Below are 12,986 nucleotides of genomic sequence, written 5' to 3'. Positions count from 1 at the left end.
GTGTTGTTTGATCATAAAGCAGGTCTAGCTTCTATATTAATACTGTGAAAGTATCAAAGCGCTCAGTCCACAGAGAAATGCACACAGCCTGTATTCAGAAACTGAGCCTTAAAACCAGCCGTCAGGACTTCTGGAACTTTTTGATGTCACAACAAAGCAGTCATTGTATCACTCAGAAAACAGTCAGCCAATCAGAGGAGAGGAGGCTCTGAGCCTCTCTTCTGATTGGCTCACCAACCTGTTGTTACTAGAGCTCCAGAGAGAAGCCTGAGAGAGGAGATGTCAAACTCCCCTGAGATGGTTTTTGGTTCTTAAAACCACAAAAATATCTTCTTATGGATCAACACTTCAAATAAAACACATGAAAAGTGTAAATATGGGTCTTTTAAAATACCTGGTTGTCAATTTTTATTATTTGTCACACATTTCTGATGGCATCTTTAGTCAGAACTGACAAAAATCCCTTTCCTTTGAAAATTCTAGAATGAACATGAATGTTATTTTGAGCTCAGAGCTCACAGAGACCTTTGTGTCCAAATCTAACCAAAGCTGGTGAACCTGCTACCTTTCCAACCACTACCTGTCCAGACTGTTTTTACCAGCTCTCTGTAATCTGCAGCACAGTGAGAGTGAGAGGCATTCAATGCAGATCTGTTTCTAAAAATAATGAATTAGGAGAGAAATGAGAAAGGGATAATCCTCAACAAGGTGTGCATTAAAAGGATTTAATTGCACAACAAGGAGACAACCACACACTGCCTTGTCTTGCATGTCTCCACGCAGACTTCAATGTGGGAGGGAATTATTGGCAACTATTTATTACTAGCAGTAAAAATAATAACAGTTCACAGTTATGTTGATGGAATATTGAGAGCAATCAAGATGTTTCTGCCACTGCCACTCCCTCACAGTAAGCTAGGTATGTTGGACAGCTACTATAGCATAAATCTGGCCCACACTTTGGCTACATGCTTGTTTTCTTCTGGCTTGGTAACACGGCCTGAATCTGGCCCATATACAGTTTGATTGTCAGATGCTACTTCCACATGTGGGCCAATTCTGGCACACACACAGACAAAAAATCTCCCTGCTGTTAACCAATACAGGAGGATAACAGCCAGTATCTGGCCAGATGTGGAAGTATATGGGCCAGACTTGGGCTGAGGACCCTGGTATTTATCTTTTTCAGCTATACCAGTTCACCCACTGGGTCCTATGGGTTCATTTTGTTGTGTCACCGGGTCATGATAACTTCATAAGTGGCACCACAAGGAAACTAAAATAGCTGAAAATATAAAATACTTCACGAATATGAACAGAAAATAAAATTGGAGCCCATCATGACTACATTTTTTTTTTCACAACGTTTCATGTCTACAATGATAAACAGACACATGGATGTAATCCAACAGTAGAGAGTGACAGCAAAAACAATCAAACTCATGTCCAGACTCAAACAAACCCAGTGTGAACACAGCCGGAGATTAGTTCTTCTTTGTGGCCAGCGCATGCTTTTACAAGTGATTGAAATTGACCTGAACCACATGTGCGTTAAAGGTTTTAATTCACACCCCCACAGCCAATCAGAAACAAAAATTCAGCCAGAGTTCAATGAAACAAAAAAAAAAAGAGAAACTTTCAGGTGCTGTTTGTTTTGCTGTTCCCTGATTGGATGTGATATTTCATTTTGCACAAGATGCGCTCGTTTTCTTCAGGACCTGCTTTTGTTTGGCTAGCTGTCGAATCAGTGGGGACGCAAACCAAACCAAATCATGCTACACGGCGGCTAGCCTGTTTCCCCACTGCACGCCGCAGAGCTGAAGGAGACAAGAGGCAGAATTTATCTCTGACAGGCAGCTTCTCCCAAAACTCTTCATCCACTTTTCTCCACCAGGAACCTTTTTATAAAAAAAAAATTCTCATCATAAATGAGGAAAATGACTGTTTCCTGCCCTTAACAAAGCCGAAGGCCTGTTTTTGTGCTCAGAGCCTTGAGTGATGAAACTGAACTTTTAGCACAAAAACACAAGCTTTCATTGAGGCAATTTAGTTGAATGCTAATAAAAGAGGTTCCCAGTGGACACACAGCTTCAGTTTGTCCTTCTCCTTTGCTCCTCCTCAGGTTTCTTTTTTTTTTAATCCTCCAATTCTTTCCCAGTTTTCTATTCTGTCCAGGTCTCTGTCCCGCCCTTACGGACTCTGCTGCTCCATGTTATCAATCAAAGGTTCTTTCTTCAAAAACTGCAGATGTCTGATGGACCTCCACACCCCGACATAGCTGTCACTGAGCGACTGACCAGGGGTGGCGCTCTCCCTGTGGAGGTGCTCCCTCTGCATCTCCAGCGCCTCTTTTTCCGTCATGACACGAGAATTCACGCCCGCTTCTCCGTCTCCTCGTCCGCCATCTCCTGTCCACAACTGTCCGTTAGCCAAACTGGCCGGCGCCGCCTCCTCCTCCTCCTTCCCATCGCTGCTCACCACTCCCTCTATCTCCGGTTGTCCTGGATCAGATCCAGTGCCAGCAGCTGGCCCGTCACCGTTCAGCGGCGGTTTCTCTTGGTAAGGCTCCCCGGGCAGCGCGCCATCCTTCCCTGCCCCTTCTAGATCCTCGTACGAGCTCTTCTTCTTCGTCTCAAAGTATTTTACCACGCAGTAGGTGATGGAGCCGACGGTGTTCACCACCACGCCGCCGATGAACAGCCCAGTTGGCGCGACGTCGCTGAACGCCAGCATGCCGACAGTGATGGTGGCGATGCTCTTGACCACGCCGACGAAGCTGGTGGTGACGGCGGAGTTGATGTAGGTGCAGTGCAGCGTGGTGAAGTTCATGGCACAGCCGATGAAGATGCAGAAAACGAAAATGACGGTGATGTGGGGGTCGTTCCAGCCCTCGTATGACCACATGTTGATGGCATCCATTGAGATGAGGGAGCACACCAGTAGCACCTGAGACAGAGAAAACGTTAGTAAGGACCAAACTAAGGTACAGGGGGAGTGAAGGTAGAGAAAGAACAAGAAACAAAAATATAGAAAAGAAGAGAGAGAGAGATCCAGAGGTGGTGGAAACACACCAAGATATGCTGCAACATACCGACAAAGGCTGAAGACTGATAGAAAGTAAACATGGATGAAAACAATGTTGGATTTAAAAGACTTAAAAACATGGTTTTGCAAAAATGTCTTTGGAAGAAGGAAAAGGATTCAACATGTCTGGTAAACCTCAAGGACACAAAATGTGCTTTGGTGAGTAACGCAACTGTAAGCACAGGAAAGGCCAACAGAGAAGCTTTAAGGCAACGGAGAAAAGGTCATAAGGGGAAAGGCAAAGAGAATCAGGAAGTACATAAAAAGGAAATAAATAGAAGTTAAGAACAAAACAAAAAAGGCATGAAGAAGCATTAGATTAAGAGCAAGAAAGGAAAAGAAGAAAGAGACAAAGACTTAAGAGACAGAAAGAGTTTCAGAAAACTGTGAGAAGAAAAAGAGACAAGGGAAGAGGATGGAGAGAAAGAGAAAAACAAGAAGTAGAGAGAAAAATCTGATCTTAAAGTGAGGTGGAGGTAAAGCTGAGCGAAGAAAAGTAAGAAGAGAAAGAGAGAAAAGTAAGAAAAAAAAGAAAGACAGGGACAGACACAAAGACAAAGGTGAGTTAAAAGGAAAGCATGAGATGGAAATAAACAGAAAGGACAAGGAGGAAAGGAAAATGTTGAGAGAGAAGAAAGGAGGAAACGACAGAAAAGGCAGGCAGAAAAACAGAGAGAATAAGTCAGAGAGTTAGGGGAAAAACAGAACAAGAGAAAAAGAAAATGATGGGGCAGAAAGATAAAGAAAGGGAGGGAAAGGGAAGAAAAGAATAAGAGGTTGAGACAACAATAAAAATTGAAGAATGAATGTAAAAAAGAAAGGAACAATGAGAAACAAGAAAAAAAAAGGTAAAAATTAAAGAAACAAACAGAGAAAAGTCGAGCAGACAATGGAAAATAAACAGAAAAGTAAAACCTAACATTAGAAACTCCTGAGTGCGAATCCAAACCCCCAACCCCTCACAGTCTTAATGCCTTGTTCGACAGTACTCACCGGTGAGGCCATGATGGCGATGGCGTACTGTGCGGTCAGCGGTCCGTGCTCGCTGTCCAGACTGGTTTTCTGGATCAGGACCAGGTAGGAGGCGTGGATGATCACCGCCAACACGCCGGTGACGTAACCGAAGGGGTCGCCGGTGAGATCGCCAGCACCTGGAGGGAAAATTAAGAGGAAGGAAAACAAGTTTTGACAGTTTTCCTGATGTTTGTGGAATATTTACTTCCCTTTTATTATCTGTGATACGTATTTCTACTGTTGTTATTTCCTGCAATGAAACCTTTGGCTTTTAATGGAAAAATACAAAAACGAATGGGAATAACGTCACATAGCAGCCTACATTATCATTTAATTTCTTAGATATTTCAGCTGTATTTGTGTATGAATACCTGGAACTCTATAGTAATATTTTGAGTGATTATGATGACAGAGTTGCAATTTCTTTATGGGCGCTGGTGACATATCTTCATGAATTTTAGGTTCCTGAATTTGTTGCATTGACAAAATGTGAAGTCAGATTTATGCACTGAAGAAAACGAGGCCATGCATGTGGGGTAAAGACACTTTATAAGGTGCTAAACAAAGACAAAAATTAAGTGGGTTAATATTTCCAGCTGATTCTTTTCAGAATGAGAACTCTCAAATAAAAATGTAATTTATTAATGTTATTTGTTCCAGCTCCACCATAGATTATGAAGATTAACTGATGTGTTCACCAAACATGATGCAGCTAGTTTGGTTGGCGCTGTCAGAAAGAAAACTTATACTTAACCTATAGTTAACTTGTGGTTTTAATGATGAGCCCGTAATTCTTTGGAAACAAGAACACCCAGGGGAGCACATACCTCCACCAAGGCCAAACATTTTGTACAAAACTGTAACTGTAAAACTACATAACATCTCGACAGCATAAATATGTCTGATTTTTATATTAGGATCCAGACATTTCCTGAGAAACTGATGAAAATGTAAAAAAAAATGTCCCATCTCTCAATGTTAAGGAAAGTGATTTAAAAAAAAAGTCTTGGAACTACCAGATCAGCACCAAAATGTAATGGGTTTGATGTCATTAGAAGGTTTGAGATTCCCTATGTCAAGCATTTGCCCTGATGGAGGTCCAGTGAAAAGCCTGGCTCTGTCATTAAAACATGCATCAGACTTGATTTGAATGTACGAGTCTTCTCAAAAGAGGCAATGACAAAAACAGAGTTAACAAAAGGAAGAGTGTGGGAGTTTGAATGTGTGAAAGACAAGGAATCAGGACAGGTGATGAATGGAGTTAGAATGAAGAATGAAGCAGGAGGGGGAAAAAATAAAGAACATACTGAATAAATCCTGTGCTGAGTCCGTATGAAGGCTTAAAACTTACATTCCGCCTGGGAGTGGGACACCACACACACACACATCTACTCACACAAAAATACACAACTTCAACACTAAATCTGTCTCAGCTGGAAATGTGGATCTGATCTGGACTCATATCTAAAAATGTATTGATATAAAATAAAAATCATATTATTCATTTAATTTACTGGTTGAAAAAGCCTCCGAATCTATGATTGATTTCTGAGACACCAAAACTGAAATTAAAGGAAGTAAAACATGTTTCAGTCATGTTTTATGTGGAATCTGATCAGCTTGTTGCATTGAATCGATCATGATCAGTATATTTAATGACTTCCCACACATGTGGTTCTTTGTGTGTAAAACTGATTAACCATTACATTAATTTCTCAATTTTAAAAATACTTCAATCCTTTTTCCCAGCAGTAAATTTTCCTCGTCCATTACTGTTAATGATCCTGAAGTCATGAAAAAAAAATACAGATAATTAATTTCCTGAATCAATCTCCTCTGCTGCTCAGTGTTTGTTAGGCAGGAAGGGGGTCGAAACATTAAGTGTGAAATGTGCAGAACATGATTCTAATGGACAGATTCATCATACTGGGTCTAATCTGGGTGATAATCACCTTTTCTCCTGTGATAATGGAATATTTGCATCGTGATGTCATTTCAGCAACGGTTTGTTTGTTAATGACTGAAAATAAGGATCACATGTAAATATTCTGTAAATAAATAAATAAATAGTTATTTATTATCTTCTTGGGGGGGGGGGTATGGTTTCGGTTAAGTATTAATAAACACATCACGTGTCATGCTTCAAGTCAATGCAGATGTTTCTCTATTAAACCAGGATCATAAGCTTTCCCTAACTTTACATTAGCATTGTGAGTATAATGCTGTAGCTACTGCAGAGCACATATTGTTTTGCAAGATTGAATAATTTGGCAGAAAACAAGTGAAATACATTGTGAGTGAATATTTTCTCCTAGTGGTGTCAGAGTAAAAGTGAGAGGGTCATGAAAGTAAGTAGAATGTATCATCCAGGGATCTGATAGATGTTGAGATATTTCGCTCTGAAACACAAATGTCAACCTCATGGTGGCGCTAAAAGAAAAGTCAGGAGATCACCAGGATTAGTAGGGTTCATCTAACAAAATGTCAAGACCATCACCAGACATCAAGACCAGTCTGGACCAACTGGCAGACGGACTGACATTCCTACAGCCACGCAGCTAGCATTGCTAACAACCTGTCCATAGTATTTTTAAAACAAGTATTTTCTTTTAATTATAGTTTTTAGAACTTTTCTCCCCAGAACTTGTCTTCTCAGGTACTTGCCCCCAGACACATTATCACTGTCCACAAGCTCTTCTTATTGACCGTTATTAAAGTTACCAAAACCAACCATTAACTTGTGGAGCTTATTGGTTACACAGTGTGGTATTAAACATTTGTGTTACTAGAAAAACTCATACAACCATGTTTAAAAATAACATTACATGACCATCACATGACTAATGTATGTCAATCATAGTGATAAACCCATTGAACCAACTCTACTGTTCCCCACAGCTCTATGGGGCATTTTAGCATCTTTTAGCTCATTATTTTGGTTAGCGCAATTTTACGCCACATCAGGCAGCAGTTTTCAGCAAAATTTCTCTAAAAACATACTTCACGTTACCTGAAGCTAGCTAGATATTTTTTCTCACAAGTTTGCAGAGACCAAACCAGAGCTAAAAAAGAGTGAGTATTATGATTTAGATTGATCAGGATGACACAGCCAAATCAATGCTGATGTTGCTCTGTTGGATGTGTAAATAAGAAACTTTTTTTTTTGGAAAACAAGTTCAACACATCAACTTACAGATGATGATATGTCAGTGTTGTGTTCACAGCTTGCATCTGTTGCCCACTTGTTGGCTGTCGAGCTGCACACAAAGCCACTATAACAGGGATGCTCATGAACACCCAAACTCACTTATTCTCAATTGAAATATATTGTGATTAAACGATGTTAAAAATTTCAGTAGCTGTTTTAAAATTAAAGTAAAAAGTACAGCAATTTGAAATAACACAAAAATGGTCACAAATTTCTGTGCAAATTTTGGTAAAGTTGCTGCAAATTCAATATTTTTGTGCTGAATAATCATAGAAAATCACAGAGATTCTGAAGACACTGGAAACTGTGTGCGGGTGCTGTATGTGTTCACTGTGTGTTTACCAGCCAGTGCAGCTCCGCCGGTGGTGATAAGCACGGCGGTCACCACACCGAAGGACGGCATGCCGTTCCTCAGAACACACACTCCGATGCTGAGTGTGAAGAGCGGCAGGCAGCGCTTGAACACGACGTACATGGGCAGGCTGAGGCCACGCAGAGACCACAGGGTGAGAGTTGACTGCAGCGTGGAGAGGATACACACCGAGGCAAACTCCTGCACAGAGAGAGGGAAACACACACACATACACATTTTTGTCACATAAGAGGACACTGCATTGCCTTACATTTACTCCCTGTAGGCTTAATTCTATGTTTACCATGATCACTTGCATGCCAATATCATATAAACCTCACCTTTGTACAAAACTCTAAGATTTTCTGATTCACCAAGTGGGGAACAGCTTTTTGTCCTCAAACTCGGGTGAGTCCCCGCAATGTACATAAGACACCTCAGGCTCCGTGAGGCTATAATGCTCAGTGTAAAGAAAACCAAACTGACTCACTGATCAAACTAAAAAATGATATCGTTAATGCTGATGTTTAGCAGGTAATTACTACCATGGTCAATGATTAAGTTTAGCATTTTAGCATGCTAACATTTTCTGGCATGCTAATTAGCCGTAAACAATAATTAGAATTGTACCCGAATTAGAATTGTCCAAGTTGACTCTAAGTTTTTTTTTTTTTTAAACAAATTATTTAAATTTACAGATTCATAAAACACTGAGATAAGTACAGAGTTTTAGCTCCAGTTTAAACATTTTCAACTGCATCACTTGCGCACCACCACAGGCAAATTTCTCTATAATCACCTTTTTCCACTGAAGTTTATAGCCTGTCATGCCTACGATGCCCTGAGAGATTGACCATCTGAGAATAGAACAAACTGATTTTTTTTTTACCTGCTGTGAAAAGATTACCAAAGTTATTACAAGTTTTCACAGCAATTGTGACAACATTCAGTTCCATAAACCAGAGAAAGTAAAGGTTCTATCAGTCTGTTTCTCTGAATAAAACTGTCTTCACTTTCTTTCTGGTTGTGGATGATTAATTGCGTGAACCCTGTCATTCATCTGCCGGTAGCCACCATTTTCCTTCAGGACCTGGATTCAACAAGGAACTGGAAACAGTTCTAAGGTCCACGTCAACTCAATGCAGGCCCTGCACATTCAAATGTTTGGCAGAAATTTCATGCTTGATGAGGGCTGTGTAGCTATAGCCTAGTTTTTTTTTCATCTTGATGGTTGAAGATTAAAGTAGGTTTTAGCCATGGTAACAGCTCTGTCTGGTTCAGAGTTAAATATCTCAACAAATATGTCCTTCATTCACTGGATATTTCTTTTAGACATTCACGGTTCCCACAGAATTAATCCTAATGACTAACTTTTCTTTTAGCACTTCAATCAGGTCAACATTTCCTTCAGTTCATGACAGGATTCTGTAGCTCCAAATCTACTGACCAAAACAACCAATAATCTTTGCACTATTCATCCAGCAACTTTTCTCTCAGGTTTTAGTTTTTAGTTTAAGACTTATCTTATACTTGTACTTTTACTTATACTATATATACTACGAGTGTACTACAGAAAGCAGCTGTGATGTTCCATGGTTTGTTTTAACCTTAATGGAAGAGATGTTCTATGGTTGGAAAAAAAGAAATCACATCACTTTGCACTCACCTGGCATCATGTCCGCCTCTCCAGCAAAGTGGCTAAAAAGATTACCCACCACCTGAGAAGTTTGTACTCTCAACACACTTTACTGTAACACATTTCACACACCCCCAAGCGACTGAAATGTTCAGCGTGTGTGACATAGTTTATCCAGGTCAAATAGTCCTGGATCAGACCTAGGAACCAGAATCCACTTAGCTGCATGTGATGTTTCACTGAAATATGACTTTGTGGTTTATTTGGTTAATGCATGGTGAGTTGAAAGTAGGAATAAATGTACTTTAAAAAAAAATCTGTTACTCATTCATTCAGGCAAAATGTGCCTAGTTTTCTGCCTACATCGTTTAGAATCTGAGCCAAAGCAGCTTCATGACCAAGCCCTAACATTTTATATGTATTTTAAAGTCAAATTGAAATTTAATTTCTCACTTCTATCACTTCTTCAGCAAGGAACTAATCTGCAATGGATCAAACTTTTTGTGGAAGACTGTTCTGTAAAAAACGAGCCCATAGGTTGTTTGCGCAGCAGGTTATTATGACCCATAGTTATGTTTTGTTGCTAGGCAACATCTACTGTTTGTAGTAATTATGACGGTAGCAAAGGGAAAAGAGCGGTGACGTACTATAAAGAGAGACGAAGTTCATGTTAGAAGGAGGTTGTGGTGACACAGGAGAGTGGTGTTCAATTCCCATGTGAAACCAGCAGTTTATATTGTTACCATGACAACAAAGATCATCTAATGTTGATGAAATACTTATTGTAACCCAAATCAGCATCTTTTCCTAAACCAAACCAAGCCATGACCGTTATTACAGTAATGAAGGTAGCAATGAAGGTAGGTACACGTAGGGGCGAGACGCCCCTGCCTGCCGCCGTAGGGGCGCTGTGTCAGGAGACACTCCTATGGGTCATATTAGAGGGTTGGTGGACTTGTTGTACATACTTGTTGTACGTATATATATATATATATATATATATATATATATACATATATATATAATAGTGTGAAAGCAACAGCAGTGCCTCTAGTGGTCATAAACTTACAGGACACCTTTAACTGACACCTGAGAGCTGGTGTTGCTAGGAGACGAACTGTCAACTTCCGTGGTGCTCCACTGACTGACAATGACTAGCTTACAAACAATGATACAAGTCTTTCTCCCCTTTTAAAATGTATCCCTATAACATTAGCTATCAAACGTAAGTGAGTTTAACCGTCTGTTACTTCTTTTTAAGCCTGTGCTGAGTAATTGGCAGCTCAGCACAGTTCCCGGAGGTGCCTCTAACTTGCATTGACTGCTTGTCTTTAATGGGTCAAGTGGTGGAGATGGAAAATAACCAGACTGTGAAAAGTCACAGCGACCAGTGGTCCTGTAATCTCTGCACACCTGATGTTCCAGTGACACACTCAGAGCAGAGAACGCTCAAAACTAAAAGCACAGATGTGCTAACACCAGCCCCACAGCTGGTTAACTGGAATTGACTGATTCATTGATTGATCAGATTTTGGAATAGAAGCAACATAACAAACAATTCTGTGTTTGCACCAGTCAGAGATTAGTACTAACGCTGTCAGTCAGCACCAAATATTCTCAGTCCCTGGAGAATGACAACAGAGGGAGGGAAACAAACCTTCTTCCTTCCTTCTTCTTTTTTTCTTGGTCTTTTTGATAAACGGTCCTCAACAATCCAGTTGTCAATCCAGTCAATCAAACAGTCAATCAGCCAATTTGCATTGAAACCCTCATACATTTTTTTCTTAATGGTGCCAAGAATGTCCAGTCATCCATATTTTTCACTATGAATTGTACGTTATTAACTTTTACTGATGGTGTGGAAACCTTTTTATCACTTTTCCCCCTTTGGCACATTGGCACGGTTCGTGAATCATTGAAACAGTCTGGTGTTTGTCTCAGAATCTGACAATATTTGTGTTTTTACAGCTGCGGGTTGAGAGAGAGGTTGAAAGTTTTAAAATGACTGCAGGGTATCTACAACTACTTTTACTTTTATTATTTCTGTATTTTACAACAGTGGAAACAGATTTGTGGAATGTATTAGATATAGCTCATTAAATTCAAGAAAATTAAAAAAAGGCATTTCATATTTATTTGGCTAGAGCATTCTAACTAGGTTATTTCGGCAATTTCTCTATATGTACATTTTTTAGTCTTATGTTATATTTTCAGCCTGATTTTACATGATCAATCTCCAGGACAAAGGCTCCACTACAAGGATTCCAGTTATGTGGAATAAATAAAATCCTCTGAAATCTCACAGTCCTTCTTGGCGAGTTTTTACCTTGGAGAGCTGAAGGCTGAACGCGGGGATATTGACCTTCCCCAGCCGCCTGAGGGTCTCCAGAGTAAGCGCCGCGGTGCTGCTGGTCAGGAACTGGATGAGCGTCAGGAAGGTGAAGTGATAATTAGTGATGAGGAACTTCAGGAGGATGTTCAGAGAGCCGGAGAAAACGCCGTGCGCAACGGCCACGGAAATGCCCAAAAGCCGGCTCTTAAACACGTCCATGTTGGTCTGCAGGTCGTTTTGTAGCAGGTCAAACTGGAGATTTACAGAAAAAGTACCGGTCGTGGGAAACCCTCTCACTGCCCGGTTTGGAGAGGTTTTGTGTCGGGGATGAGGGGGGTCGGAGGGGGGGAGTTTACGCACAGCCGCGACGCACTGCTGCTGGACGGAGCAACGGGAGGAAAGGGAGGACGTGAGGCGGTGAAAAGCAGCGGTCAGTAGCGTCTGTGGAGGGAAATGAAGCTGCAGTCAGGAGCTTTCAGTGAAAAAAAAGAAAAAGAAAAATGAGATCTGGAGAGGAAAGAGATTTTCGCTTCGGTTTTGCTGACTCGTCGCTTTTCTTTTCTTTTCAGTTCAGGACTCCTTTTCCCCAGCTGTAAATAAAAACATTCAAAACCTCAGTCATTTTTCTTGTTTTGTTAGTTTCCACTCACACATTAAAGACTTCATCACTGACTTTTTTCTTTGCGCTTCTGTTTCAAGAAGAGAGAGAGAGAGTCCCTCCCAGAAACTATCAGAGGGAATAAAAGAGGAGAAGAAGTGAATCCCCTGGAATGAAAGCTGCGGCAGAACAGTACGACAGGAGCGCAGCAGATGTACAGGAGCGTGTACAGTAGAGGGGAGGTCGTCCTCTGAGAGCTGCCAGTGAAATATGACATTTTGCCGCAGCGCCTCTTGGCTGTGCACCCGAGGGAGGGAGGGGGAGGGAGAGAGAGAGAGAGAGAGAGAGAGAGAGCAGGGGGGTGGAGGTGGGTATTGTGTCATTGAGGTTCATTCATTCAACTTTTGTTTGTACAGCGTTGGCCAGTTAGAGCAGTTCACTGGGGGGGGTGGGGGGGGGGGGGGGGGGGGGTAGGAGGCATTAAACAAAATCTGAATACTCAAGCCTTGAATAAAACGTGATTAAGATCAGAGAGATCAAACAATAACACAATCTGCAAAAAAAGAACAACACAAATAAAGTCAGACCAACCATCAGGAAACTAACAGAATTTTTGGCCACAAGCTGTACGCAAAATGAAAAGGTTGCTGTTCTTTAACCCTTTTGATTAAACTCTTAAACCTGGTTTCTTCTGAAAGGTAACTCTTTAAATTTTACAAACAAAGAGTCAGAATGAAGGTAAGAGATATTGAATCAAAGTTA

At 40.8% G+C, this 12,986-nt stretch overlaps 1 protein-coding gene across 1 annotated transcript; it reads right to left on the bottom strand.

Annotated features, from left to right (window-relative positions):
- Positions 1-347: 347 nt before the first annotated feature.
- Positions 348-12,116, bottom strand: slc35d3 (solute carrier family 35 member D3). Its single transcript, XM_022763823.1, has 4 exons — positions 11,621-12,116; positions 7,649-7,859; positions 4,078-4,235; positions 348-2,946 (listed from the first exon to the last, which is right to left on the bottom strand). Exons 1-4 carry the CDS (start codon positions 11,843-11,845, stop codon positions 2,191-2,193), a joined length of 1,350 nt encoding a protein of 449 aa, XP_022619544.1. The 5' UTR covers positions 11,846-12,116; the 3' UTR covers positions 348-2,190.
- Between the last annotated feature and the right edge of the window lie 870 nt (positions 12,117-12,986).

Source organism: Seriola dumerili, unplaced genomic scaffold, assembly GCF_002260705.1.
Source record: "Seriola dumerili isolate Sdu_G_001 unplaced genomic scaffold, Sdu_1.0 BDQW01000025.1, whole genome shotgun sequence".
NCBI lineage: Eukaryota > Metazoa > Chordata > Actinopteri > Carangiformes > Carangidae > Seriola > Seriola dumerili.
The sequence above is the reverse complement of the archived record's forward strand: the minus strand, read 5'-3'. Positions and strand labels throughout refer to the sequence as shown.

What these genes read in the sequence shown, in the direction of transcription:
- slc35d3 (XM_022763823.1), bottom strand. Translation starts at nt 11,845, where the DNA reads ATGGACGTGTTTAAGAGCCGGCTTTTGGGCATTTCCGTGGCCGTTGCG. An exon ending in TCAGCCTTCAGCTCTCCAAG is followed by an intron (nt 7,860 to 11,620) that starts GTAAAAACTCGC and finishes CTCTCTGTGCAG; the next exon opens with GAGTTTGCCTCGGTGTGTAT. An exon ending in CGGCGGAGCTGCACTGGCTG is followed by an intron (nt 4,236 to 7,648) that starts GTAAACACACAG and finishes TTTTCCCTCCAG; the next exon opens with GTGCTGGCGATCTCACCGGC.